At 41.9% G+C, this 24,863-nt stretch overlaps 1 protein-coding gene across 2 annotated transcripts in view; it reads right to left on the bottom strand.

Moving 5' to 3' along the window:
• Positions 1–24,863, bottom strand: part of dnah10 (dynein axonemal heavy chain 10) — a 248,394-nt gene that overhangs the window by 34,614 nt on the left and 188,917 nt on the right. For both annotated transcript variants that reach the window (XR_010967225.1, XM_068006240.1), the window contains exons 62-69: positions 24,384–24,531; positions 23,884–24,163; positions 19,870–20,099; positions 15,986–16,259; positions 15,027–15,131; positions 7,458–7,612; positions 2,743–2,897; positions 1,553–1,736 (exon numbers count right to left, since the gene is read on the bottom strand). Coding sequence is in view for 1 of the 2 variants with exons in the window: in XM_068006240.1 (XP_067862341.1) it covers positions 1,553–1,736; positions 2,743–2,897; positions 7,458–7,612; positions 15,027–15,131; positions 15,986–16,259; positions 19,870–20,099; positions 23,884–24,163; positions 24,384–24,531 (1,531 nt within the window). In the remaining variant the exon portion in view is untranslated. The remainder of the gene's footprint in view (positions 1–1,552; positions 1,737–2,742; positions 2,898–7,457; positions 7,613–15,026; positions 15,132–15,985; positions 16,260–19,869; positions 20,100–23,883; positions 24,164–24,383; positions 24,532–24,863) is intronic.

Raw genomic sequence — 24,863 nt, 5'->3', positions numbered from 1 at the left:
GCTATTCACAATATATATCAATGATTTGGATGAGGGAACGGAATGTAACATTTCCAAGTTTGCAGACGACACAAAGCTGGGGTGGAATGTGAGCTGTGAGGAGGATGCAAAGAGGCTCCAATGTGATTTAGACAAGTTGGGTGAGTGGGCAAGAACATGGCAGATGCAGTATAACGTGGATAAATGTGAGGTTATCCACTTTGGTTGTAAAAACAGAAAGACAGATTATTATCTGAATGGTGATAGATTGGGAAAAGGGGAGGTGCAACGAGACCTGGGTGTCCTTGTACACCAGTCGCTGAAATCGAGCATTCAGGTGCAGCAAGCAGTTAGGAAGGCGAATGGTATGTTCGCCTTCATTGCAAGAGGATTTGAGTACAGGAGCAGGGATGTCTTACTGCAGTTATACAGGGCCTCGGTGAGACCACATCTGGAGTATTGTGTGCAGTTTTGGTCTCGTTATCTGAGGAAGGATGTCCTTGCCATGGAGGGAGTGCAACGAAGGTTTACCAGACTGATTCCTGGGATGGCAGGACTGACGTATGAGGAGAGATTGGGTCGACTAGGCCTATATTCACTGGAGTTTAGAAGAATGAGAGGTGATCTCATTGAAACATATAAAATTCTAACAGGACGAGACAGACTAGATGCAGGGAGGATGTTCCCGATGGCTGGGGAGTCCAGAACCAGGGGTCACAGTCTCAGGATACGGGGTATGCCATTTAGAACCGAGATGAGGAGAAATTTCTTCACTCAGAGGGTGGTGAACCTGTGGAATTCTCTATCACAGAAGACAGTGGAGGCCAAATCATTAGATGTATTCAAGGAGATAGGTATATTTGTTAATGCTAAAGGGATCAAGGGATATGGGGAAAAAGTGGGAACAGAGTACTGAGTTAGACGATCAGCCATGATCATTTTGAATGGCGGAGCAGGCCCGAAGGGCCGAATGGCCTACTCTTGCTCCTATTTTCTATGTTTTTATGTAACTCAACAATGGACAAGACTCCTGCTTCTGGTCACTATCCAGTATCACCCGCTGGAAAGTGCTGAGAACAGTTCAGACCGAGCTGTGAGAGCTTCCCTGGGCAAGTGTAACCTGCCAACACTCTTGTCTCAGCTTAGGTATAAAGAATGCGTATTTCAGCAAGCATCGGGAAGGCTGTGGAGCCGACCCCAGCACACACCGGCACCTTTAGGAGAGGAAGAGAAAAAGTTGGAAATAAAGGAGCTGCTTCGTAGTGCACAAATATATACCACAATATGTGACACACCCCCCCCCTGCTCAACCTTCCACTTGCTCCAGACCTCAGGGTACCTGGAATCATCACACTGCATGGTGGTGTATAGACAAAGCCACAGTGCTGGTACTTCAAGAAGTGGAACAGGGAGGGCTGCATGGGTGTATAATGGCTGCAGCATTATTAGAGCTGCACTGACAGAGTTCTGCAGGTACACCTCAAGGTAATTAGCCAGTCTCTATGGTCAGCTGCCCGGTTAAAGTTCAGTGAGTTTTATCCATTATACTTTGAAATACACACAGTTTATATACCTTTTCTTGACCTTGTCCCATAGCAAGGAACTTCAGTCTGCTTGTTCCAAAACCTGACCTCTCAGCCAGCTTTGAGAGGTCAGAGGCTGGATCGGAGCCTGGACTCAGGATAAAGACAATGGGGGAATTGGCTGTGCTTTGTTCAAAGATGGCCTCGAAACTAATGACGGGTGGTTGAACAAACCTGGTGGAAATTCAAAATGGACTAAATCAGTACCTCACGCATTTGTTATCTTAGGCAAACTAGATAATTAAGAATTCAAACATTTTTCAGTTAGTGACATTTAATATTGTTTTTCTAAATATTGGCATTTGGCAGTTGTGTGAGGTGCTGTGATAAGAAGACGGTACATCTCATGAGTCTAACAAGACAAAAGAATATTGAATTAATTTATCATCACACTGTGATGGATTATTACCAGCAAAATAAAGATCCACAAAACAAAACCTGGATCATAGCCACTCAATAAAATAATTACAGGAGGGCCTTTTCCAGAGAAACCCTTTCTAATTTACTCGAGTGTTAGAGGGACACATCTGCAGTTTTCCTGTATCTATTAGTGAGAGTGGGTTCTAATTGCATTAGAAGCTCAGGGACTCGGATTACCGGCTGACACTTGATATTCCTGAACCAACACTTCACTGCAGCACAATAACAATGTTTCACACACATTCATTTTTTAAAAAAACTTCTGCCTTGCAAGTTTACAAATATATTCTTAACTGGAAAAGCAATTGGCAGCTCCAAAAAGATTTAACCAGGCCCTATTCTAATAAAGTCACAGACCAACGTCCCAGGGTCGAGCTTGCCGCTTTATTATTCTACATAAATGTTTGAACATGAAAGACTACAGTAGCATTTCTGTAGTAAAATAGAAACTGTAAACAATCACTTTAAAGAAAGATACTGTGAATTAAGAAATGTCTCCTCACATTTCTGTAATTATACTTTCTCCCATACAAGAATTTGAAAGAAAATTATCCTTTTAGATTGTATGTTAGAAAAACGTGTATTTGTAAAGCTGCAAAGACCTTCAGTAGTCAATATGTTAATAGAATAAATATATAGCTGACAAGGCCTGGCCCTCCTGCAGAAACCGGACCCATTTTTTACAATCAGGCCTCTTGATATTGATTTTTTCTGCAGCTGCAGCAAGATGATTCCTTGCCCAGGTAATGGAATCACTTACCTTTCTCCCATCGTGACTGTGATGTAGTCCATCACTGAGCGGTATACCCGATCTACCCGGAAACAGCGCAGCAAAAGCAGCTTCTGGAAACTATCCAAACTGTCCTTGTAATTGAGAGGGAAACTGACTTGTTCTGGTGCATCAAGGTCGTACCACTGGGAGAAACAGCACAGAACAAAAATCAGAACCAGTGAACCACTGCATGTGGGTGGAGGTGTCGAGTGTTAGAATTCAAACATTTTACTTCGATTTGATAGTGATATAATCCACTTTAGCATTATAATTAACAGAAATGTATTAATTTATTTATTACAAAAGATAATAATAGATTATTAGCATTGTCGAATTGGGTTAGCGCAGTGCGCGGATACAGTCCATAGTTCTCTGATAGTGAAATGTGGTGCTCCTGATTCCACTCACACTGAGTGACCAATTTCAGCCATGCATCCCCACCGGGGAGATTGGTGCCCACATCACCCACACTCATCTTCACCTCATCTCAGGTGGTCACCCACTGCTCTCCTGGCACAACAGTCATCTCCACGGACTCAAACCCTTGGGCCCCCTCCCCTCTAAATTCCTTCTGTGTCCCCCACTTCCTCTTGAAAAGTGCTCAGAAACATTCTCCTCCCTGAGAAATAATACATAGATGGAAATTGTTGTTGAATTGGTAAAAATACAATAAGCTGAGAAAAGGACAAAAAAATTATATAAATAATTTGTATAAATAATGCAATGAACAATTTTCCATGTTAGTTATTGTAAATGTGCTCTCACATTTACCCCTTAAATACTAACTACCTTCACATCCATCCCTGTGCAGCATGGCCTCAGTATTTATATAACCTTCACTAGGAGCCTGCAGCCATCCCTGGGTACCGCCAATATCTCAATGTCCTGTTGCTACCCCCTGCTGGCCACATACATTTATTCTCAAACTACAACTGACATCTCATCAACTCAACCCACGGACTTAACTCAAATTCACCAGCGTTTGGATTTTTAAATGCACAAAGGAATGTGCACAATTCCAGCTTTATTCGTTACTGTGTTCTTCACTTTTAAAAGATTCCTTCAAATATGCTACTTAGGATTCTTTAACAAGAGGAAAAATGTCACACTTTATCCATCCTAAGGACATTGCGGTATTATCCAATTAGTAGGATTCAGCATTTTCTCAGTCTCAAAGGTGAGATTGGAAGGGGATTACAGCATTGTCCCAGCACTGCATAGCACCATGCATTGGTGCTCTAATGCACTGCTGCCTCAGCATGGCCTTGAGCAGATCAATACTGAGTGACTCCTACTCCCTGTTAAAATCCTAAATAAAGATCACAGACTGAATTTCAAAAGAATTACCACAAAGGTTCTTAAAGGGGCCGTGTGCTAATATTGACATCTGGGGTCTAATCTAGCAGTGAAGCTTGCGTTTCTACACTATGACCAGATAGCTGGCAGTGTTTTGTAAAATCTGTAATTGTGAGCAGCTGGTGATTAATAATTAAGATTTCATAGCATCTGTATAATTGATTATCAGCATAAAAAGAACTAAAATTAGCATTTAAAGAACAAAGACAAATTTCCTGTCAACAGGCAAAAAAAATGTTTCCTTTAAGAAGGTGGTAGAAGATCTGGAACGCGCTGCCTGAAAGGGCAGTGGAAGCAGATTCAATCGAAACTTTCAAAAGGGAATCGGATAAATACTTAAAAATGAAACATTTGCAGGGCTACGGGGAAAGAGCGGGAGAAAGGGACCAATTGGATAGCTCTTTCAAAGAGCTGGCACAGGCACAGTGGGCTGAATGGCCTCTTTCTGTGCTGTACGATTCTAAGATTCTAAGGTGACTTCTCTAACTTTCATTCGATTTGTGTGAAAAAGGGCCTCATCCAAATCATGTGTGAAATACCCATTCTGTGATACAGCTTCCTGGAGCACCAACACAATAACACAGTGCTAACATGTGCCAGAAATCTATCCATTTAAAAAAAATGGATAATGCATGAACTGCAACAATTATACATTCCTTTCTGGTGCAAAAACACAAAAGGAAAAGCGGCCCAACCATGGCTAACAAAAGAACTTAAGGATAGTATTAGATCCAAAGAGGAGTCATGTAAAGTTGCCAGAAAAAGTAGCAAGCCTGAGGATTGGGAGCAGTTTAGAATTCAGCAAAAAAGGACCAAGAGATTGATTAAGAGGGGAAAAATAGAGTATGAAAGTAAACTTGCAAGGAACATAAAAGTGGACTGTAAAAGCTTCTACAAGTATGTAAAAAGAAAAAGATTAGTGAAGACAAATGTAGGTCCCTTACAGTCAGAAACAGGAGAATTTATAATGGGGAACAAGGAAATGGCAGAGCAATTAAACAAATACTTTGGTTCTGTCTTCACGGAAGAGGACACAAATAATTTTCCAGAAATGCTAGGGAACCAAGGGACTAGTGAGAAGGAGGAATTAAAGGAAATTAGTATTAGTAAAAAAAATAGTGCTGGAGAAATTAATGGGACTGAAAGCCGATAAATCCCCAAGACCTGATAATCTGCATCCAAGAGTACTAAAAGAGGTAGCCATGGAAATAGTGGGTGCATTAGTTGTCATCTTCCAAAATTCTATAGATTATGGAACAGTTCCTGAAGATTGGAGGGTGGCAAATGTAACCCCACTATTTAAAAAAGGAGGGAGAGAGAAAACAGGGAACTACAGACTGGTTGGCCTAACATCGGTAGTGGGGAAAATGCTAGAGTCTATTATAAAGGATGCGATAACAGGACACTTAGAAAATATCAATGGGATTAGACAAAGTCAATATGGATTTATGAAAGGGAAATCATGTTTGACAAACCTACTGGAGTTTTTTGAGGATGTAACTGGTAGAATAGATAAGGGAGAACCAGTGGATGTGGTTTATTTGGATTTTCAGAAGGCCTTTGATAAAGTCCCACATAAGAGGTTAGTGTGCAAAATTAAAGCACATGGGATTGGGGGTAATATACTGGCATGGATTGAAAACTGGTTAACAGACAGGAAACAGAGAGTAGGAATAAATGGGTCTTTTTCGGGGTGGCAGGCAGTGACTAGTGGGGTACCGCAGGGATCAGTGCTTGGGCCCCAGCTATTCACAATATATATCAATGATTTGGACGAGGGAACCAAATGTAATATTTCCAAGTTTGCTGATGACACAAAACTAGGTGGGATCGTGAGTTGTGAGGAGGATGCAAAGAGGCTTCAAGGCGATTTAGACAAGTTGAGTGAGTGGGCAAATACGTGGCAGATGCAGTATAATGTGGATAAATGTGAAGTTATCCACTTCGGAAGGAAAAACAGAAAGGCAGAGTATTATTTAAATGGTGATAGATTGGGAAATGTTGATGTACAAAGGGACCTGGGTGTCCTTGTACACCAGTCACTGAAAGCAAACATGCAGGTGCAGCAAGCAGTTAGGAAGGCAAATGGTATGTTGGCCTTCATTGCAAGAGGATTTGAGTACAGGAGCAAGGATGTCTTACTGCAGTTATACAGGGTCTTGGTGAGACCACATCTGGAGTATTGTGTGCAGTTTTGGTCTCCTTACCTAAGAAAGGATATACTTGCCATAGAGGGAATGCAGCGAAGGTTCACCAGACTGATTCCTGGGATGGCAGGACTGTCGTATGAGGAGAGATTGGGTCGACTCGGCCTGTATTCTCTCGAGTTTAGAAGAATGAAAGGGGATCTCATTGAAACATATAAAATTCTGACAGGGCTAGACAGACTGGATGCAGGGAGGATGTTTCCCCTGGCTGGGGGGTTCAGAACGAGGGGTCACCGCCTCAGGATACGGGGTAGGACATTTAGGACTCAGATGAGGAGAAATTTCTTCACTCAGAGGGTGGTGAACCTGTGGAATTCTCTACCATGGAAGGATGTGGAGGCCAAATCACTGAATATATTTAAGAAGGAGCTAGATAGATTTCTAGACACAAAAGGCATTAAGGGGTATGGGGAGAGAGCGGGAATATGATATTGAGATAGAGGATCAGCCATGATCGTATTGAATGGCGGAGCAGGCTCGAAGGGCCGAATGGCCTACTCCTGCTCCTATTTTCTATGTTTCTATGTTTCTAAAATATGGGGTCAGCCAATCTGAACCAGGGCAGTAATTAGGGAGCTTCCAATGACCTCAGTGTCTATCCAGTAGGCGCAGAATAAATCAGCCAGAGTTCTTGCTCCTGATCACCATCCAGTGACCTGGAAAGCGCACATTTGAAAGGCAGGATCAAGCTGAGCTCCAACGCACCCAATGTTCAAATAGCCTCCCATACCCAAAGAATGGCCATTTGAGCGAATGACTGGATAATGCCAGCAGCCACAGAACCATTCACCAGCTCATCACAAACCATCTGTTAATGGTTGTAATGTGCGATTCCCGAAGAGGTGACGACGAATTAAAGCATTTCTGGTACTTTGATCAGCTCTGTTCCCCATTCCCAGCTGTGTTGATTGTACAATTCTATAGTGTTTGTTATTACATAGGAAGATAGGAACAGGAGGAGGCCATTCAGCCTCTCAAACCTGTTCCGCCATTCAATTAGATCATGGCTGAACTGTACTTCAACTCCAGTCACCTGCCTTTGATCCATATCCCTTGATAACCATTTGATTTCACCATTTGTCAGGGGTCACAGTCGCTGGGCTCTTGAAATGGCATTTATTGCAGACAGTTTATACTTACATCTTGCCAATCTGCCTGATACATCTGCAAATCATCTGGAAGTGTTTCAAACAGCCCTGGGAAAGCCTCTGATAGACGGATAATGTCCTCCCAGCCTTGATCTGGGAGCCAATGGCACGGCTTTGCCCGCTTGCTCTTTTCCAGAGAAATGTTTCCTGTGGAAAGTGGAGTAGAGCTAAGTGGAGGTTGATGTCGTGCGCCACTCCATTATGCCACATCAGTAATGAAATATTCCTGATTCTGCCTAATGTACTAGGGGTAATAGGGACAACTTATTCAAATAGCCCGGTGCCAAGAACTCCATTAAACCGCTGCAGGCTTGCCCGTAGCATTGGAGCACCTGATGTTTGATGAAATGCAGAAAGGGTTGGCTGCCTATATTTTGAGGAAACATACATCACTTTGTACAGGCGAAGCACTCCCCACCGATTATCCACTCTCAATTAGCTTTTAAGCAAGTTAAAATACAGAAATGTGAAATTAAACCATAATCAACAGTTTCTGTGTTTTGAAAGAAAGAAGCTGCATTTATATAATGCCTTTCACATTCTTTACAGTCAATGAATTACTTTTGAAGTGTAGTTACTGTTGTTTTGTAGGCAAACACAGCAGCCAATTTGCACACAGCAAACTCCGGCAAACAACACCGAGATAAATGACCAGATAATCTGTTAATCTAAATCCTGTGGGACACAGCTCCCCACTTCCAACCACTCTGTGAAACTGCTCTTAATTCCCACTCTCATTTCCCTACTTCTAATCAGTTTTCTAATCCAATTCGCTCCAGTCCTCCCAGCTCCATACCCATTAATCTTCTCCAATAGTGTCCTGTGTGGTACCTTGTCAAAGGCTCCCTGAAATCCATGTGTACCATGTCCGCTGCATTCCCCCATTCCTGATATCCGTCACCTTCTCAAAGAACTCAATCAAGTTTGTCAAACACAATCCTCCGTTCTGAAATCCGTATTGGCTGCTTCTAATTATTTGCTCTTCAACTAGATTTTTGCAATTTCATCTTTAATTTAAGATTCCAAAAATATTTCCCTACCACAGATATTACAGGAACTGGCCTGTGGTTACCCAGTTCATTCTATCCCCCCATTTGAAACTGGGTATTACATTGGCCACTCTCCGGCTCACATCCACTCTCAATAGAACCCTGAAATAGGGGCCGATTTTAACTCAGCCAGCCCAACGCAAAGGAGGCAGGTGAGCCATTAAAATGGTGGGGTGGGGGGGTGCATGCTGTGCTCTCAACGTGTTCACGCTCCCCCCACCCAGTAAGTTACCTCAAAACAGGAAGAAGAGGGCCTACTTTACAGTCAAACACCCCCTCCACCCCCAGTTAAAATCAACCCCAGAATTTCTAGGACCTCCACTATTTCTTCCCCCATTTCGCTCAGGATCCTTGGATGTATCCTATCAGGTCCAAGCACTTTAATCACCTTTAGCTTATCTGACTGCTCGAATATTTTCCTTTTATTTATTATATGTTTCATCTTGCTTTGAAGTGCCGAGTGGATGATCCATCTCGGCCTCCTCCCGATATCCCCACCATCACAGAAGCCCGTCTTCAGCCAATTCGATTCACTCCACGTGATATCAAGAAACGGCTGAGTGCACTGGATACAGCAAAGGCTATGGGCCCCGACAACATCCCGGCTGTAGTGCTGAAGACTTGTGCTCCAGAACTAGCTGCGCCTCTAGCCAAGCTGTTCCGGTACAGCTACAACACTGGCATCTACCCGACAATGTGGAAAATTGCCCAGGTATGTCCTGTTCACAAAAAGCAGGACAAATCCAATCCGGTTAATTACCATCCCATCAGTCTACTCCCAATCATCAGCAAAGTGATGGAAGGTGTCGTCGACAGTGCTATCAAGCGGCACTTACTCACCAATAACCTGCTCACCGATGCTTAGTTTGGGTTCCATCAGGACCACTCGGCTCCAGACCTCATTACAGCCTTGGTCCAAACATGGACAAAAGAGCTGAATTCCAGAGGTGAGGTGAGAGTGACTGCCCTTGACATCAAGGCAGCATTTGACCGAGTGTGGCACCAAGGAGCCCTAGTAAAATTGAAGTCAATGGGAATCAGGGGTAAAACTCTCCAGTGGCTGGAGTCATACCTAGCACAAAGGAAGATGGTAGTGGTTGTTGGAGGCCAATCATCTCAGCCCCAGGACATTGCTGCAGGAGTTCCTCAGGGCAGTGTCCTCGGCCCAACCATCTTCAGCTGCTTCATCAATGACCTTCCCACCATCATAAGGTCAGAAATGGGGATGTTCGCTGATGATTGCACAGTGTTCAGTTCCATTCACAACCCCTCAGATAATGAAGCAGTCCGTGCCTGCATGCAGCAAGACCTGGACAATATCCAGGCTTGAGCTGATAAGTGGTAAGTAACATTCACGCCAGACAAGTGCCAGGCAATGACCATCTCCAACAAGAGAGAGTCTAACCACCTCCCCTTGACATTCAATGGCATTACCATCGCCGAATCCCCCACCATCAACATCCTGGGGGTCACCATTGACCAGAAACTTAACTGGACCAGCCATATAAATACCGTGGCTACAAGAGCAGGTCAGAGGCTGGGTATTCTGCGGCGAGTGACTCACCTCCTGACTCTCCAAAGCCTTTCCACCATCTACAAGGCACAAGTCAGGAGTGTAATGGAATACTCTCCACTTGCCTGGATGACTGCAGCTCCAACAACACTCAAGAAGCTCAACACCATCCAGGACAAAGCAGCCTGCTTGATTGGCACCCCATCCACCACCTTAAACATTCACTGCCTTCACCACCGGCGCACTGTGGCTGCAGTGTGTACCATCCACAGGACACACTGCAGCAACTCGCCAAGGCTTCTTCAACAGCACCTCCCAAACCCACGACCTCTACCACCTAGAAGGACAAGGGCAGCAGCACATGGGAAGTCTGCATGTTCCCCTCCAAGTCACATACCATCCCGACTTGGAAATATATCATCGTTCCTTCATTGTCGCTGGGTCAAAATCCTGGAACTCCCTACCTAACAGCACTGTGGGAGAACCTTCATCACACGGACTGCAGCGGTTCAAGAAGGCGGCTCACCATCACCTTCTCAAGGGCAATTAGGGATGGGTAATAAATGCCGGCCTCGCCAGCGACGACCACATCCCATGAACGAATGAAAAAAAAAGAACCAATTCAGGATTTAGTTCCTTCCCAATATCCTTCACTTCTGTAAACACTAGCACAAAGTACCTGTTAAGTATTTCCATTTATCCTCTACTATCTCACTATGCCCTCCTCTCAGGGTTCCACCCCACATTTAACAATTCTCTTTTTATTGAAGTATTTGTAGAATACTTTACTGTTTTTTGAGATTTCTCCTCATTATTCTACTTTGCTTTCCTTATCCCTCTCTCCACCCCTTTCCTTATTTTCTCATATTGTCTATTCTTTCACACCTATCGGCCCCATAATCTACTGCATTCTGAAACTTGAAGTAGCCTCTTTCTTTTAAATGGTAGATATTTTCTGCAAATTTGCATTCTCCTTTAAAAAAATCCCATTGTTGATCTATAGTCCTGTGCCAATTTCTCCCTCTCCCTCGCCTCAGCTAGCTCACTCACTCCTCATTTTTCTAAAATCTGTCCCAATCCAATCTGGTGCCCTTGGTTTTTGTACTAGCTATTTCCTTTTCTATTTGGACCTTAAACCTTATCATATTGTGGTCATTATTCCCCAGATGCTCACGCACGTTTAACTCATCTACCTGATCTATTTCATTATTCATAACTAGATCCATAGACATCTCTCCTCTTGTAGATCGATTAACATATTCCTTGAGGAAAGAGTCTTGCTCACATTTTGGAATTCCATTCCCTTTTCCACGCTTACTCCCTCCCTGTCCTTGTCCTAATGAGTGGGCAATTAAAATCTTCTACAACAATAATTTTGTTATTCTTACTCATCTCCATGAACTATCTAGATTTCCCCTTCCATTTCCCTCCCACAATTAAGGAATCTGTAATACAACCCCAACTAATGTAACAATCCCTTTTTTATCTTTGCTCTCTAACCATATTGACTCTGAATGTGTACAACAGTTCTCTCTCCAGCAGCTATTCCCTCCTTCACCAATGTTGCACTCCTCCTCCTATAGTACCTATTCTGTTGCTCTTAAAAATATTATAACCCAACATGTTTATCTTCCACTCCTGACCAGTTTGTAGTCAAGTCTCTGTTAGTGCTATTAAATCCTTATCTTCCTGTGACATCACTCTGTCTAATTCTCCCATTATTTCCCATACTCTGAGCATTGCAATACGTTCACTTCATCTTTTCTTTTGTTTGCATTTAATGCTACTCTTGTGTATTTGTCCAAGCTATCAGCTCATTCCTTTATCTCAGTGTTTTCCCTGCTTATAACTGGTTGCTTTGATTTTCCACCTCTCCTCCCTTTATTCCTTCATCTTGCTATTCTTATTACTGAGTTTTATTATGGCCCACTTTAGGTTTGCACATTCTTATTCTGCAGCTCGAATGGGTCCTAATTAAAAGAAATAGCGCCTTTATTAAATCATTTCAATGTAAAACTAAACTGGTGTGCAATAATTCTCTAAATGCAATGACTTAACTAAAACATTAATCAGAATTATCACAAGCTTTTACCGTAAATTATTCAGCCTTACTTGTTATAACCTCATCATCCTTACTGGGCGACATGAAACTTAATAACCTTTTATTGATCTAGCTCTCAGTTTGAGTCCTTCCCTTATAAAATCGGTGCTTCATAATAACCAAAAAATAAATACAGCAAAAGAGGAATCTGTGTATCAGTGGCAGTAATTAGAAGGATTAATTGTACAAAGGGGTTAATGATAATCCATTGTATAGTATGATGTTAGTTCGCCAGGCTCCCAATTTCGACATACCCGATTGTCTGCAAGACTGTTAGCAGGATGTGCTTGAGGTCTTTGTCAGAACACCAGGTGGATTTGGGTTGGGAGACCAGTGGAAATTGGGGCTTGGTGAGGAAATGTTTTGCAGATTTATTATATCTGAAGGAGAGTGGCTGTATGTAACATAAGCGCTACATTGACAACAGCATAAAATGCAAGGAAAGTACAGGGTACCACAGAAATCTAAATAATGTACTGAAATACTTCAGATAATCAATATCCACCCTGGGGAGGAGGGATCCCTCACTTATGCTCAATGATTACTGGAAGGAGATGGCATAAATAATTTAAGTTTTCAAAAGCATTTATACAACAGCTGAATTGAGTTAACTGAAGACTTCAATTAATAGACTTATGTCAACATTTTGTGGGAAATAAGAGCATCCATTAACAGCAGTTATTGACCCAATTTTGTTTTAAAGTTTAATGACTTTGTTTATATACACATTTTAAGTATATCTAAACATTATCAATAGATTCCAAATGTTAAAATGTGAAACGTGCAAAATTCCCCGAGCATTGCTGTGTGTGAGACACACAGGGATTTTGGTTCCAGCCGTGGCTCAGTGGAAGCATTCTTCCTTCTGAGTCAGAAGGTCGTGGGTTCAAGTCCCACTCCAGAGACTTGAGCACATAATCTGGGCTGACTCTCTAGTGCAGCACTGAGGGAGTGTTGCACTGTCGGAGGTGCCATCTTTCAGATGAGATCTCTGCCCTCTCAGGTGGATGTAAAAGATCCCAGGGCACTATTTGAAGAAGAGCAGGCAGTTCTACCAGCGTCCTGGCCAATATTTATTCCTCAAATAATACTATCAATAAACAGATTATTTAAGCAGACCACAATCTGAGGAAATTAAATCCCCATGTTCGCATCAACTTATTGAACATAGGCTTTTGGTTTGTTTTTTTCCATCCTTATTTTCCTGGAAACGGTCACTAACTCTGCAATATAGTTCAGGAAACAATAACTAACTCTACAATATTGTTTTGGAACCAGTAACTAACTACAATATTGTTCTGGAAATGATCACTAACTCTGCAGTATAGTTCTGGAAACAATCACTAACTCTACAATATAGTTCTGGAAACAATAACTGACTCTACAATACAGTTCTGGAAACAGTAACTAACACTACAGTATAGTTCTGGAAATGATCATTAACTCTGCAGTATAGTTCTGGAAATGATCACTAACTCTGCAGTATAGTTCTGGAAATGATCACTAACTCTGCAGTATAGTTCTGGAAACGATCACTAACTCTGCAGTATAGTTCTGGAAATGATCACTAACTCTGCAGTATAGTTCTGGAAACGATCACTAACTCTGCAGTATAGTTCTGGAAACGATCACTAACTCTGCAGTATAGTTCTGGAAATGATCACTAACTCTGCAGTATAGTTCTGGAAACGATCACTAACTCTGCAGTATAGTTCTGGAAACGATCACTAACTCTGCAGTATAGTTCTGGAAATGATCACTAACTCTGCAGTATAGTTCTGGAAATGATCACTAACTCTACAATATAGTTCTGGAAACAATAACTGACTGCAATATAGTTCTGGAAACAGTAACTAACACTACAGTATAGTTCTGGAAACTATCACTAACTCTACAATATGGTTCTGGAAATGATCACTAACTCTGCAGTATAGTTCTGGAAATGATCACTAACTCTGCAATATAGTTCTGGAAATGATCACTAACTGCAATATAGTTCTGGAAATGATCACTAACTCTGCAATATAGTTCTGGAAATGATCACTAATTCTGCAGTATAGTTCTGGAAACGATCACTAACTCTGCAGTATAGTTCTGGAAACGATCTCTAACTCTACAGTATAGTTCTGGAAACGATCACTAACTCTGCAGTATAGTTCTGGAAACGATCTCTATCTCTGCAGTATAGTTCTAGAAACGATCACTAACTGCAGTATAGTTCCACACACGCCACTGGTCTGCCACTACCTCATCCATGTGCCCATTCTGTACGTCCAAGTGTCAGCAGACTTCTTGACTCTCAAAGCAGAGGTGCTGCTGCATGAAGTAGGTGTAAGGAGGGCTGCCCTGCTTGGCAATTCAGGGCACCCACCCCAGAAACGGCAGTGAACCAGCCTGGCAGCAGGGAATGACCAGGCTCAGCGCAGTGCACCTGGAAGCAGGTGGAGAAAAAGACAGCACACTTTTCAGAATCAGGGAAGTCTAAGAGAGAATTGGATAGCTCTTTGAGGGAGAGGTATTAGTTTTTGGGACTGGCAGATGGACTGCAAAGTTCTGTGTTCCTACTGTAGCTGTGAGCAGCAGCTTACTGTGTCACACAACTACTCATAGATAATTCTGTTCCGTTGTGGTATAGTTAGGGATAGAAAATATTGCAAACGGACCAATAAACCCACAAAGATCTAGTAGTAAATGGTAAAATGATTGTTTTCCAGTGAGAAAGCTCAGCTGCCTCTCAGTATTATTTCAGTAAAATATAGGTGTAATTTGTAGATTTCAACAGATAATCTCCAATTCCACTTTTTGTTATTATGGATACACATTTAAAAAGTCATTTAAAATTGAATGCCATTTAATTAACATATAATTAATACACATAATTCCTGTTTGGAAACTTACCTTTCAAAAAAAATTCCAGTTCTTCCTGAGGAATCTTATTTTCTGCCTGCTTGATCTTTATTGTCATGTTGAATGAGAAAAGCAACTTATGCTGCTCAAACAAACCTGTAAGGACAAGGTAGATGTAATTTTAAAAAACTTTTTAAAGCTGCACTTTTGTTATCAGCAAGATAAAGGATGTCAGTGCTACAGAAGGGAATCACTTTTCTACTGAGTGCCAACATCAAATACTCCAGGGTCAAGTAAAGCGAGGATCAGGTGTAGAGTTACACTCCCTATACACTGATCCAAAGTGTACCTTAACGACATCCTCTCCGACTGCACCAGCATGGCGCTGTCATTTCTCACACATTTCTGTGATTCTCTGGAGTGGGACTTGAACCCACAACCTTCTGATTCAGAGGTGAGAGTGCGATCACTGAGACAAGATGACACTTTTTATCATTGTTCACATACATTTACTTACTATCATAGGCAGATATATGTATGTACATATGTGTGTGTGTGTGTGTGTGTGTGTGTGTGTGTGTGTGTATATACAGTTGTATGTGTATGTGTGTATATATGTGTATATTTCGATTGAGTCACAACCAGGTTCACAACAACAACAACTTGCATTTACATAGTGCTTTTAACAAAGGAAACCATCCCAATGTACTTCACAGAGGCATAAAAGGAAATGGACACTCAGCCAAAGGTGATAATAGGAGGTATGAGCAAAAGCTTGGTCACAGATGTGGGATTTAAGGTGGGTCTTAAAGGAGGAGAGGGAAGTGGAGAGGCAGAGAGGTTTAGGCAGGAAATAGCCCATTGTAATTTAACACTTAATTGGTCGTGTTTGTGGTGAACAAGTTGTCAATGTTCGATTCAGTTCAGATAAGCTAATATTTAAACGCTGCATTTTCAATGAAAGGAAAGCAGTATAAATTTTGTACTATAGCAACTCTGACAACACTAACCTGTGCAGCCATAGTTGTACATATTAAGGGTCAATGCATTCATTATGTTCTTCAGTCGCTTTCGAAGTATAGAGTCAGGCAAAGATTTGCGGAGAGATAAGTCAAAGACCTCCAGGAAAGATGCCAAGGAATATTGGTACATGCTGTTAACTAGTGCCATCTCGGACAAGACAAAAAACAAAATTGCGCCTCTTTTGGCAGCTGGTCGATATCCATCGCGTAATTTGTCAATATCTATTGCAGTCTTTTCAGCCAACTTTAGTTTTTCAAACACCTGCCAACAGGAAAAGTTCATACTTATATTTATGAAGGACTCGGATTGGACTGAGATTACACGATCTGTTACTGTTTCTACAACGCAGTTTGTCCAAGGTGACTGTAATACATTATATCCTTTGCTCTTTGATTAAAGAGTTGTGTGTGTGTTTATAAACACACATGTCACTCCGCTTTTTAAGAAAGGAGAGAGAGGGAAACCGGGGAATTATAGACCAGTTAGCCTAACATCTGTTGTGGGGAAAATGCTGGAGTCTATAATTAAGGATAGGGTGACTGAACACCTCGAGAATTTTCAGTTAATCAGGGAGAGCCAGCATGGATTTGTGAAAGGTAGGTCGTGCCTGACAAACCTGATTGAATTTTTTGAAGAGGTGACTAAAGTAGTGGACAGGGGAATGTCAATGAATGTTATTTATATGGACTTCCAGAAGGCATTTGATAAGATCCCACATAAGAGACTGTTAGCTAAGTTAGAAGCCCATGGAATCGAGGGAAAAGTACGGACTTGGTGAGGAAATTGGCTGAGCGAAAGGCAACAGAGAGTAGGGATAATGGGTAGGTACTCACATTGGCAGGATGTGACTAGTGGAGTCCCGCAGGGATCTGTCTTGGGGCCTCAATTATTCACAATATTTATTAACAACTTAGATGAAGGCATAGAAAGTCTCATATCTAAGTTTGCCGATGACACAAAGATTGGTGTGGAGATGCCGGTGATGGACTGGGGTTGACAATTGTAAACAATTTTACAACACCAAGTTATAGTCCAACAATTTTATTTGAAAATCACAAGCTTTCGGAGGCTTCCTCCTTCCTCAGGCGAATGTGAGGAATTCACCTGAGGAAGGAGGAAGCCTCCGAAAGCTTGTGATTTTCAAATAAAATTGTTGGACTATAACTTGGTGTTGTAAAATTGTTTACAAAGATTGGTGGCATTGTAAGCAGTGTAGATGGAAACATAAAATTACAAAGCGATATTGATAGATTAGGTGAATGGGCAAAACTGTGGCAAATGGAATTCAAAGTAGACAAATGTGAGGTCATCCACTTTGGATCAAAAAAAGGATAGAACAGGGTACTTTCCAAATGGTAAAAAGTTAAAAACAGTGGATGTCCAAAGGGACTTAGGGGTTCAGGTACATAGATCGTTGAAGTGTCATGAACGGGTACAGAAAATAATCAAGAAGGCTAATGGAATGCTGGCCTTTATATCTAGAGGACTGGAGTACAAAGGGGCAGAAGTTATGCTGCGGCTATACAAAACCCTGGTTAGACCGCACCTGGAGTACTGTGAGCAGTTCTGGACACCGCACCTTCGGAAGGACATATTGGCCTTGGAGGGAGTGCAGCGTAGGTTTACTAGAATGATACCCGGACTTCAAGGGTTAAGTTACGAAGAGAGATTACACAAATTGGGGTTGTATTCTCTGGAGTTTAGAAGGTTAAGAGGTGATCTGATCGAAGTTTATAAGATATTAAGGGGAATGGATAGGGTGGATAGAGAGAAACTATTTCCGCTGGTTGGGGATTTTAGGAGTAGGGGGCACAGTCTAAAAATTAGAGCCAGACCTTTCAGGAGTGAGATTAGAAAACATTTCTACACACAAAGGGTGGTAGAAATTTGGAACTCTCTTCCTCAAACGGCAATTGATACTAGCTCAATTGCTAAATTTAAATCTGAGATAGATAGCTTTTTGGCAACCAAAGGTATTAATGGATATGGGACAAAGGCGGGTATATGGAGTTAGATCACAGATCAGCCATGATCTTTTCAAATGGCGGAGCAGGCATGAGGGGCTGAATGGCCTACTCCTGTTGCTATGTTTCCTATGTTTCCAGTGTTCACAATCACACACACACACAACAACATAAGAAACAGGAGCAGGAGTAGGCCATATAGCCCCTTAAACCTTCAATAAGATCATGGCTGATCTTCGAACTCAACTCCGCTTTCCCACCCAATCCCCATATCCCTTGATTCCTCTAGAGTCCAAAAATCTATTTATCTCAGCCTTGAACATATTCAACGACTCAGCATCCACAGCCCTCTGGGGTAGAGAATTCCGAAGATTCACAACCCTCTGAATGAAGAAATTTCTCCTCATCCCAGTCCTAAATGGCTGAACCCTTATCCTGCGACTATGCCCCCAAGTTCCAGGCTCTCCAGCCAAGGGAAACAAACTCTCAGCATCTACCCTGTCCAGCCCCCTCAGAATCTTATATGTTTCAATGAGCTCACCTCTCATTCTTCTCAACTCCAGAGAGTATAGGCCCATCTACTCAACCTCTCCTCATAGGACAACCCTCTCATCTGAAGAAAGTGCAGAAAAGATTTACAAGGACGTTACCAGAATTGAGAGGATGCAACTATCAGGAAAGATTGAGCAAGCTGAGGCTATTTTCTCTGGAAAAGAGAACTCTAAGAGGAGACCTGATAGAGGTCTATAAAATTATGACAGGGTTCGATAGGGTGGATATGAAGAAACTGTTTCCACTTGTGGGTGAGTCCAGAAGAAGAGGAGCATAAATATAAGATGGCCACTAACAGATGAAATAAAGAACTTAAGAGGAATGTCTTTACACCAGAGTGGTGAGAATGTGGAACTCGCTGCCACATGGAGTGACTGAAGCAGATAGCATTGCTGCATTTAAGGGGAGGCTTGCTGTGTACATCAGGGAGAAGGGAATAGAAGGATAAGGGGGCAGGGTGGGAAGAGGTAATTAGAGTGGGAGGAGGCTCATAATTAGTATAAATACTGGCATGGACCAGTTGCGCTGAACGGCCTATTTTTGTGCTATAGATTCAATGTAATTCTATGTAATACTGACTACTTTCTCTCCTCTTTGTACCTGATGTGCAATATTTATTTGATTTAAGTAGCCTTAGCTAAAACAGGCTTGGTTATGTATATATGTCAAACATAAATCCAGCATGATGCATACCTTGCTGAACCTACAGCTGACCCATCGCAGTGGCTCAAACTTATCCAACTACAGTCAGCATTCCAGCCAAGCTAGAGTGAAACGGGAGTGCAGCCAATCCCTCAGTGAACCCCATTCCTCAAATCATTTTGCACAACTATATACTTATTGAAATCTCTGAATTTTGAAGTTTATATAATATAAATTGTTAAATATTTCCCTGATTTTTCCAGATGCTTTCAGAAACTGACATCAATTTTGGTTCTTGTACTACCATTATCTACGTAAAAACAGCGTTAATGCACCATAGAAATGATGCTGCAAGGCACAAGTAGTGTTTACTGGCGCAAGAATGGAATTGTATGAACAAATATTCCCAGTCTCACAGAATGCTTTTTGAAAACTGATGAAACATTTAAAATGCACAGTAGATTTCAAGAGACACAAGTGCTTTCAAAGGAACAAGATACGAGGGCCGATTCAGACTCCATGCTCCCAGCTGAGAGTTGCCTGAGGTGACATTAATCCAAGTGTCCCTCCTTCCCTCCCTGCGTTTAGGAACTCTACAGGAGGTGGATTATGGGCATCCTACAACCACCCAATAGCAAAGAGCAGGGGGGCACTAACACACCGCACTTCAATCTACATAAAACCATGATTAGTCTCGCCTGTAATCCATTTACCTCAGTAGCTTTAGTCTTGGTCTCTTCTAGAGTTTCAACAAGTTCGACATTGTCCAGCATGTTTCCAGTGGAAGTTGCCAGTTCACGTAGAAGAGAATCCTCAAGATCCTTCAGCAGTTTCTTGTTCTCACTGGTCTCCTTGATCAAACGCTCCCTCTGTTCTTCAAGTTCTTTCCGCTCAAATGCAACAATAACACTCAGTAACTGGTCTTCCAAGCCACTTAACGTCACTGCAGAAAGAAAGACATTCAGCAAGAATCCCCAATTCTTATTTTAACCTATATTACTTCACTAATGTAAATTGCATCTAAAAATATGATTATTACTCGTTATTTCTGTTGTAAACAAAAAGCAATAAGGAGGTGGGGAAAGAAGGTGGGGTAGCATTGTTAGTAAAGGAGGAAATCAATGCAATAGTGAGGAAGGATATTGGCTCGGAAAATCACGATGTGGAATCTGTATGGGTGGAGCTAAGAAACACCAGTGGGGATATAGGGGAGGGCATTAAACAGGAAATTAGAGATACATGCAAGAAGGGTACAACTATAATCACATACATATAGATTGGTCAAACCAAATTAGCAATAATACTGTGGGGGAGGAATTCCTGGAGTGTGTTCATGATGGTTTTCTAGACCAGTACGTTGAGGAACCAACTAGAGAACAGGTGATCCTAGACTGGGTATTGTGCAATGAGAAAGGATTAATTAACAATCTTGTTGTGCAGGATCCCGAAGGGAAGAGCGACCATAACATGATAGAATTCCTCATTAAGATGGAGAGTGAAGTAGTTGAATCCGAAACTAGGGTCCTGAATCTAAATAAAGGAAATTACGAAAGTATGAGGTGCGAGTTGGCTTTGATAGATTGGGGAACTTCATTAAAAGGGATGATAGTGGATAGACAATGGCTAATATTTAAAGAACATGTGCAGGAATTACAACAATTATTCATTCCTGTCTGGCACAAAAATAAAACTGCAGTTATACAGGGCCTTGGTGAGACCACATCTGGAGTATTGTGTGCAGTTTTGGTCTCCTTATCTGAGGAAGGATGCCCTTGCCATGTGCAATGAAGGTTTACCAGACTGATTCCTGGGATGGCAGGACTGACGTATGAGGAGAGATTGGGTCGACTAGGCCTATATTCACTAGAGTTTAGAAGAATGAGAGGTGATCTCATCGAAACATATAAAATTCTAACAGGACCAGACAGACTAGATGCAGGGAGGACGTTCCCGATGGCTGGGGAGTCCAGAACCAGGGGTCACAGTCTCAGGGTATGGGGTATGCCATTTAGAACCGAGATGAGGAGAAATTTCTTCACTCAGGGGGTGGTGAACCTGTGGAATTCTTTACCACAGAAGGCAGTGGAGGCCAAGTCATTAGATGTATTCAAGAAGGAGATAGATATATTTCTTAATGCTTAAGGGATCAAGGGATATGGGGAAAAAGCAGGAACAGGGTACTGAGTTAGACAATCAGCCATGATCATTTTGAATGGTGGAGCAGGCCCGAAGGGCCGAATGGCCTACTCTTGCTCCTATTTTCTATGTTTCTATGTTTGAGTCTATGATTGTAGCATTTGATGTCTGAAAGTGTCAATTAAACATACCAAAAGATGAGATTATCACTAAATCTGTCAAGGTTACCTGAACAACAGGTCCCAGCGCTGCAAACTCTATCACAAAGGTGGACAAAAGCAGCCACATCATGAGAACACCAGCACCTCCAAGTTATACATCATTCCCACTTGGACATCTTTCGCTGTTCCTGGATACTCACTGGGTCAATATCCTGGAACTCCCGACCTAACACCATCGTGGGAGCACCTTCACCACATGGACTGCAGCGGTTCAAGAAGAAGGCCCACCATCACCTTCTCAGGTCAACAAGGGATGGGAAATAAATGTGGCCTTGCCAGCATCCCAAGAACAGACTTTTTAAAATTCTAGTGTTTATCGCAAACAAACTGCTAAATAAGAAAAAAAAGTACCGAGAAGGATATTAAAAATGTTGAACCGGTAATCCTTGTTTGAAGCAGTTAAATGGTTGTTTTGGTCGGATAAAAAAGCTTCAAGATAAAGAAGGCAATTAGTAATGTCACATCGAGAATGAACTCTGTGTGTCAAGAAAGAACAAACTTGCATTTATGGAATATCTTATCGCATCTCTCAGAAATGCCCCAAAGCTTCACACAGAATAAATTGCATTGCGCAGATACTGTTAAGTGGGTAAACAAAGCATTATATGGTCCCACAAACAGTATTGGCACGTTAATCTGGTTTTGGTCATGTTGTTTGAAGGTAAAATGCTCAGAGATCTCCTTTCTCTTAACTTACTAGGAGAACCCGGCTAGAGCTCCAGAAGGGAGTTACTACAACTTAACAAACAGAGTCACCGGTAACTGGCATCATGGACCGTATATGGACATAAGGAGAAGTGGCAGTTGCTAAAATGTGTGTCAAAATGTTGCATTGATACAGAGAAATGTTAACAAGGATGGTGCAAGTCAGTGAAAATAACATGGATATGAAAATTACATTATAAAAGCCATGATGGAAAAGGATGTACTGCAGGGAGGAATTTCCATGAACCAAATCACCTCGTCTCAAAACCCACCACTCCCACATGAGAGAACTCACTACAAATGAAAAAATAGTTCAATTATTCAGGAGGGAAAGTTTAGAAAGCATTGAAGCTGTGGGGATTGGAGGGTTGTACAGAAACAGTGCCATGTACCATGTTAATCCATGATTTTCTAGCTCTGCTGCATCATTGTGTTGGCACACACAGACTGTACACAAGTGAATAATAGTGCATGTAATAGCAATTCAGTATCCAAGTGGATACTCAAGTATTCATGTCCAGCTGCTCTGTCCACAGATCAAGGAAAGCCAAGTAGTCTACAAGGTGCACCCAAAAAGCTCATTTAAGCACCAAACACAGAAAATCACAGTGACATTTAAAAAAAAAATTATTCTCAGGATGTGGGTATCACTGGCAAGGCCGGCATTTATTGCCCATCCCTAGTTGCCCTTGAGAAGGTGGTGGTGAGCCGCTTTCTTGAACCGCTGCAGTCCGTGTGGTGAAGGTTCTCCCACAGTGCTGTTAGGAAGGGAGTTCCAGGATTTTGACCCAGCGACGATGAAGGAACGGCAATATATTTCCAAGTCAGGATGGTGTGTGACTTGGAGGGGAGCTTGGAGGTGATGGTGTTCCCATGTGACTGCTGCCCTTGACTTCTAGGTGATGGAGGTCACAGATTTGGGAGGTGCGGCTGATGAGGTCTTGGCGAGTTGCTGCAGTGCATCTTGTAGATAGAACACACTGCAGCCAGTGGTGGAGAGAGCTGGTGTTTAAGATGGTGGATGGGGGTGTCAATTGAGTGGACTGCTTTGTTCTGGATGTTGTTGAGCTTCTTGAGTGTTGTTGCAACTGCACCCACCCAGGCAAGAGGAGAGTATTCCATCACTCTCCTGACTTGTGCCTTAGTAGGTGGAGTAAATAAAGAAAGAGAAAATAAAATATTGCAGATGCTGCAAAAATTCAGAGGAAAATATGGCCCTATGTCTTCGATTTCATCATAAGAGTCAATACCACACATACGTGGAAATTCAATGAAGTGTTAGATTAAAAGAAACAAAATGCAATCATTTTCAAATTACGGTGAGATGAGCAGGTCAATACTAAATGCCAGTAACTCTTTATTATATGATTGCCCTTAAATCATTGGAGGGGAATAAAAGCTTGACCAAGGAGCAAATGTTTCACGCACTCTAGGTGAGAGAATATCTATTGTAAACAATTTTACAACACCAAGTTATAGTCCAGCAATTTTATTTTAAATTATGGACTATAACTTGGTGTTGTAAAATTGTTTACAATTGTCAACCCCAGTCCATCACCGGCATCTCCACATCAGAGAATATCTAGGCTATGTTTGTTCAATTTACTGTAGTGTAGACATGACGCAGTCTTTTGAGGGGCCGATATAGACTGCGTTAGAATTTACCAGTGTAGTTTATCACCATGGCCTTTCCAAAAACTGAAGGCTGGTACTTGGGGTTCGCCAGCTTTGTGTTGAGGTACATTTTAAAGTTAGGATCGTAGTCCACCTCCTTGTCACCGAGTACAATAAAATAACGTCCCTGTTGCCCTTCGATGTTCTTCTCCAGGACATTATCAATCACTGGGTCAATGTACTCATCCACATCTTGGAACAGGAAGGGAAACCCATATTTGATGGCCATCTCCAATTGTTTCAGGAAATCAGGATTATTAAATGAAGAGATCTGAGAAAGAACACACAATTACCATTTATCACATTTCCTAGCATATTATTACTATTTTAAAAAATAAAGTCCACTTAAGATCTGTAATGGAATAATTCAGTAATGAACTATATACAAGCCTGAAAGGCACTACAACAGATCAAAGACAGATAATGACATCACTATCATACGCAAGGTCGGTGTGTGGTTAAGTGTATTTGGACAGAAACCTTAACTTTACCTTCAAATTGGTCTTTGCTTCCTTTCTCTTAATCCAGTTTAAAGCCTGCTGCTGAGGATCGATACACAGTGGGAAGCGACTAGCTTGTGTAGTCAGGATGCCATTCTGAACAGAGAGTTCATCAGGTGGCAGGCCTTCTGAGCCCCACCTGAATCCACAAGAATAAAATATAAATCTTAAATTTGCAAAATAAAAGGCCACCCAGCCTGATGCTTCTATCTGAAACATCTTTTATACAATTGAAGGTTTGTCCGTATCTGTCACACCACATCTTTCAGAGACGTCACATCTGAAAGCGTGGCCTCACTTCAAGAGCATTGGTCCTCGGTGTCACATCTCTAAAAGCAGCAAAGAAACTCATGAATGGCTCAAATCACCGCTTATCTGTTGTTACCCATCAAATATCCAATGACTAAATGTAAAGATATGAAAAAGTGCAGAAAGTACCAATGAAGAACAAGTAATCAGCAGAAAACAAAG

Source organism: Heptranchias perlo, chromosome 25 (assembly GCF_035084215.1).
Source record: "Heptranchias perlo isolate sHepPer1 chromosome 25, sHepPer1.hap1, whole genome shotgun sequence".
Classification (NCBI taxonomy): Eukaryota; Metazoa; Chordata; class Chondrichthyes; order Hexanchiformes; family Hexanchidae; genus Heptranchias; species Heptranchias perlo.
Note: the sequence above shows the minus strand (reverse complement) of the source record. Positions and strands in the feature narration are given on the sequence as shown.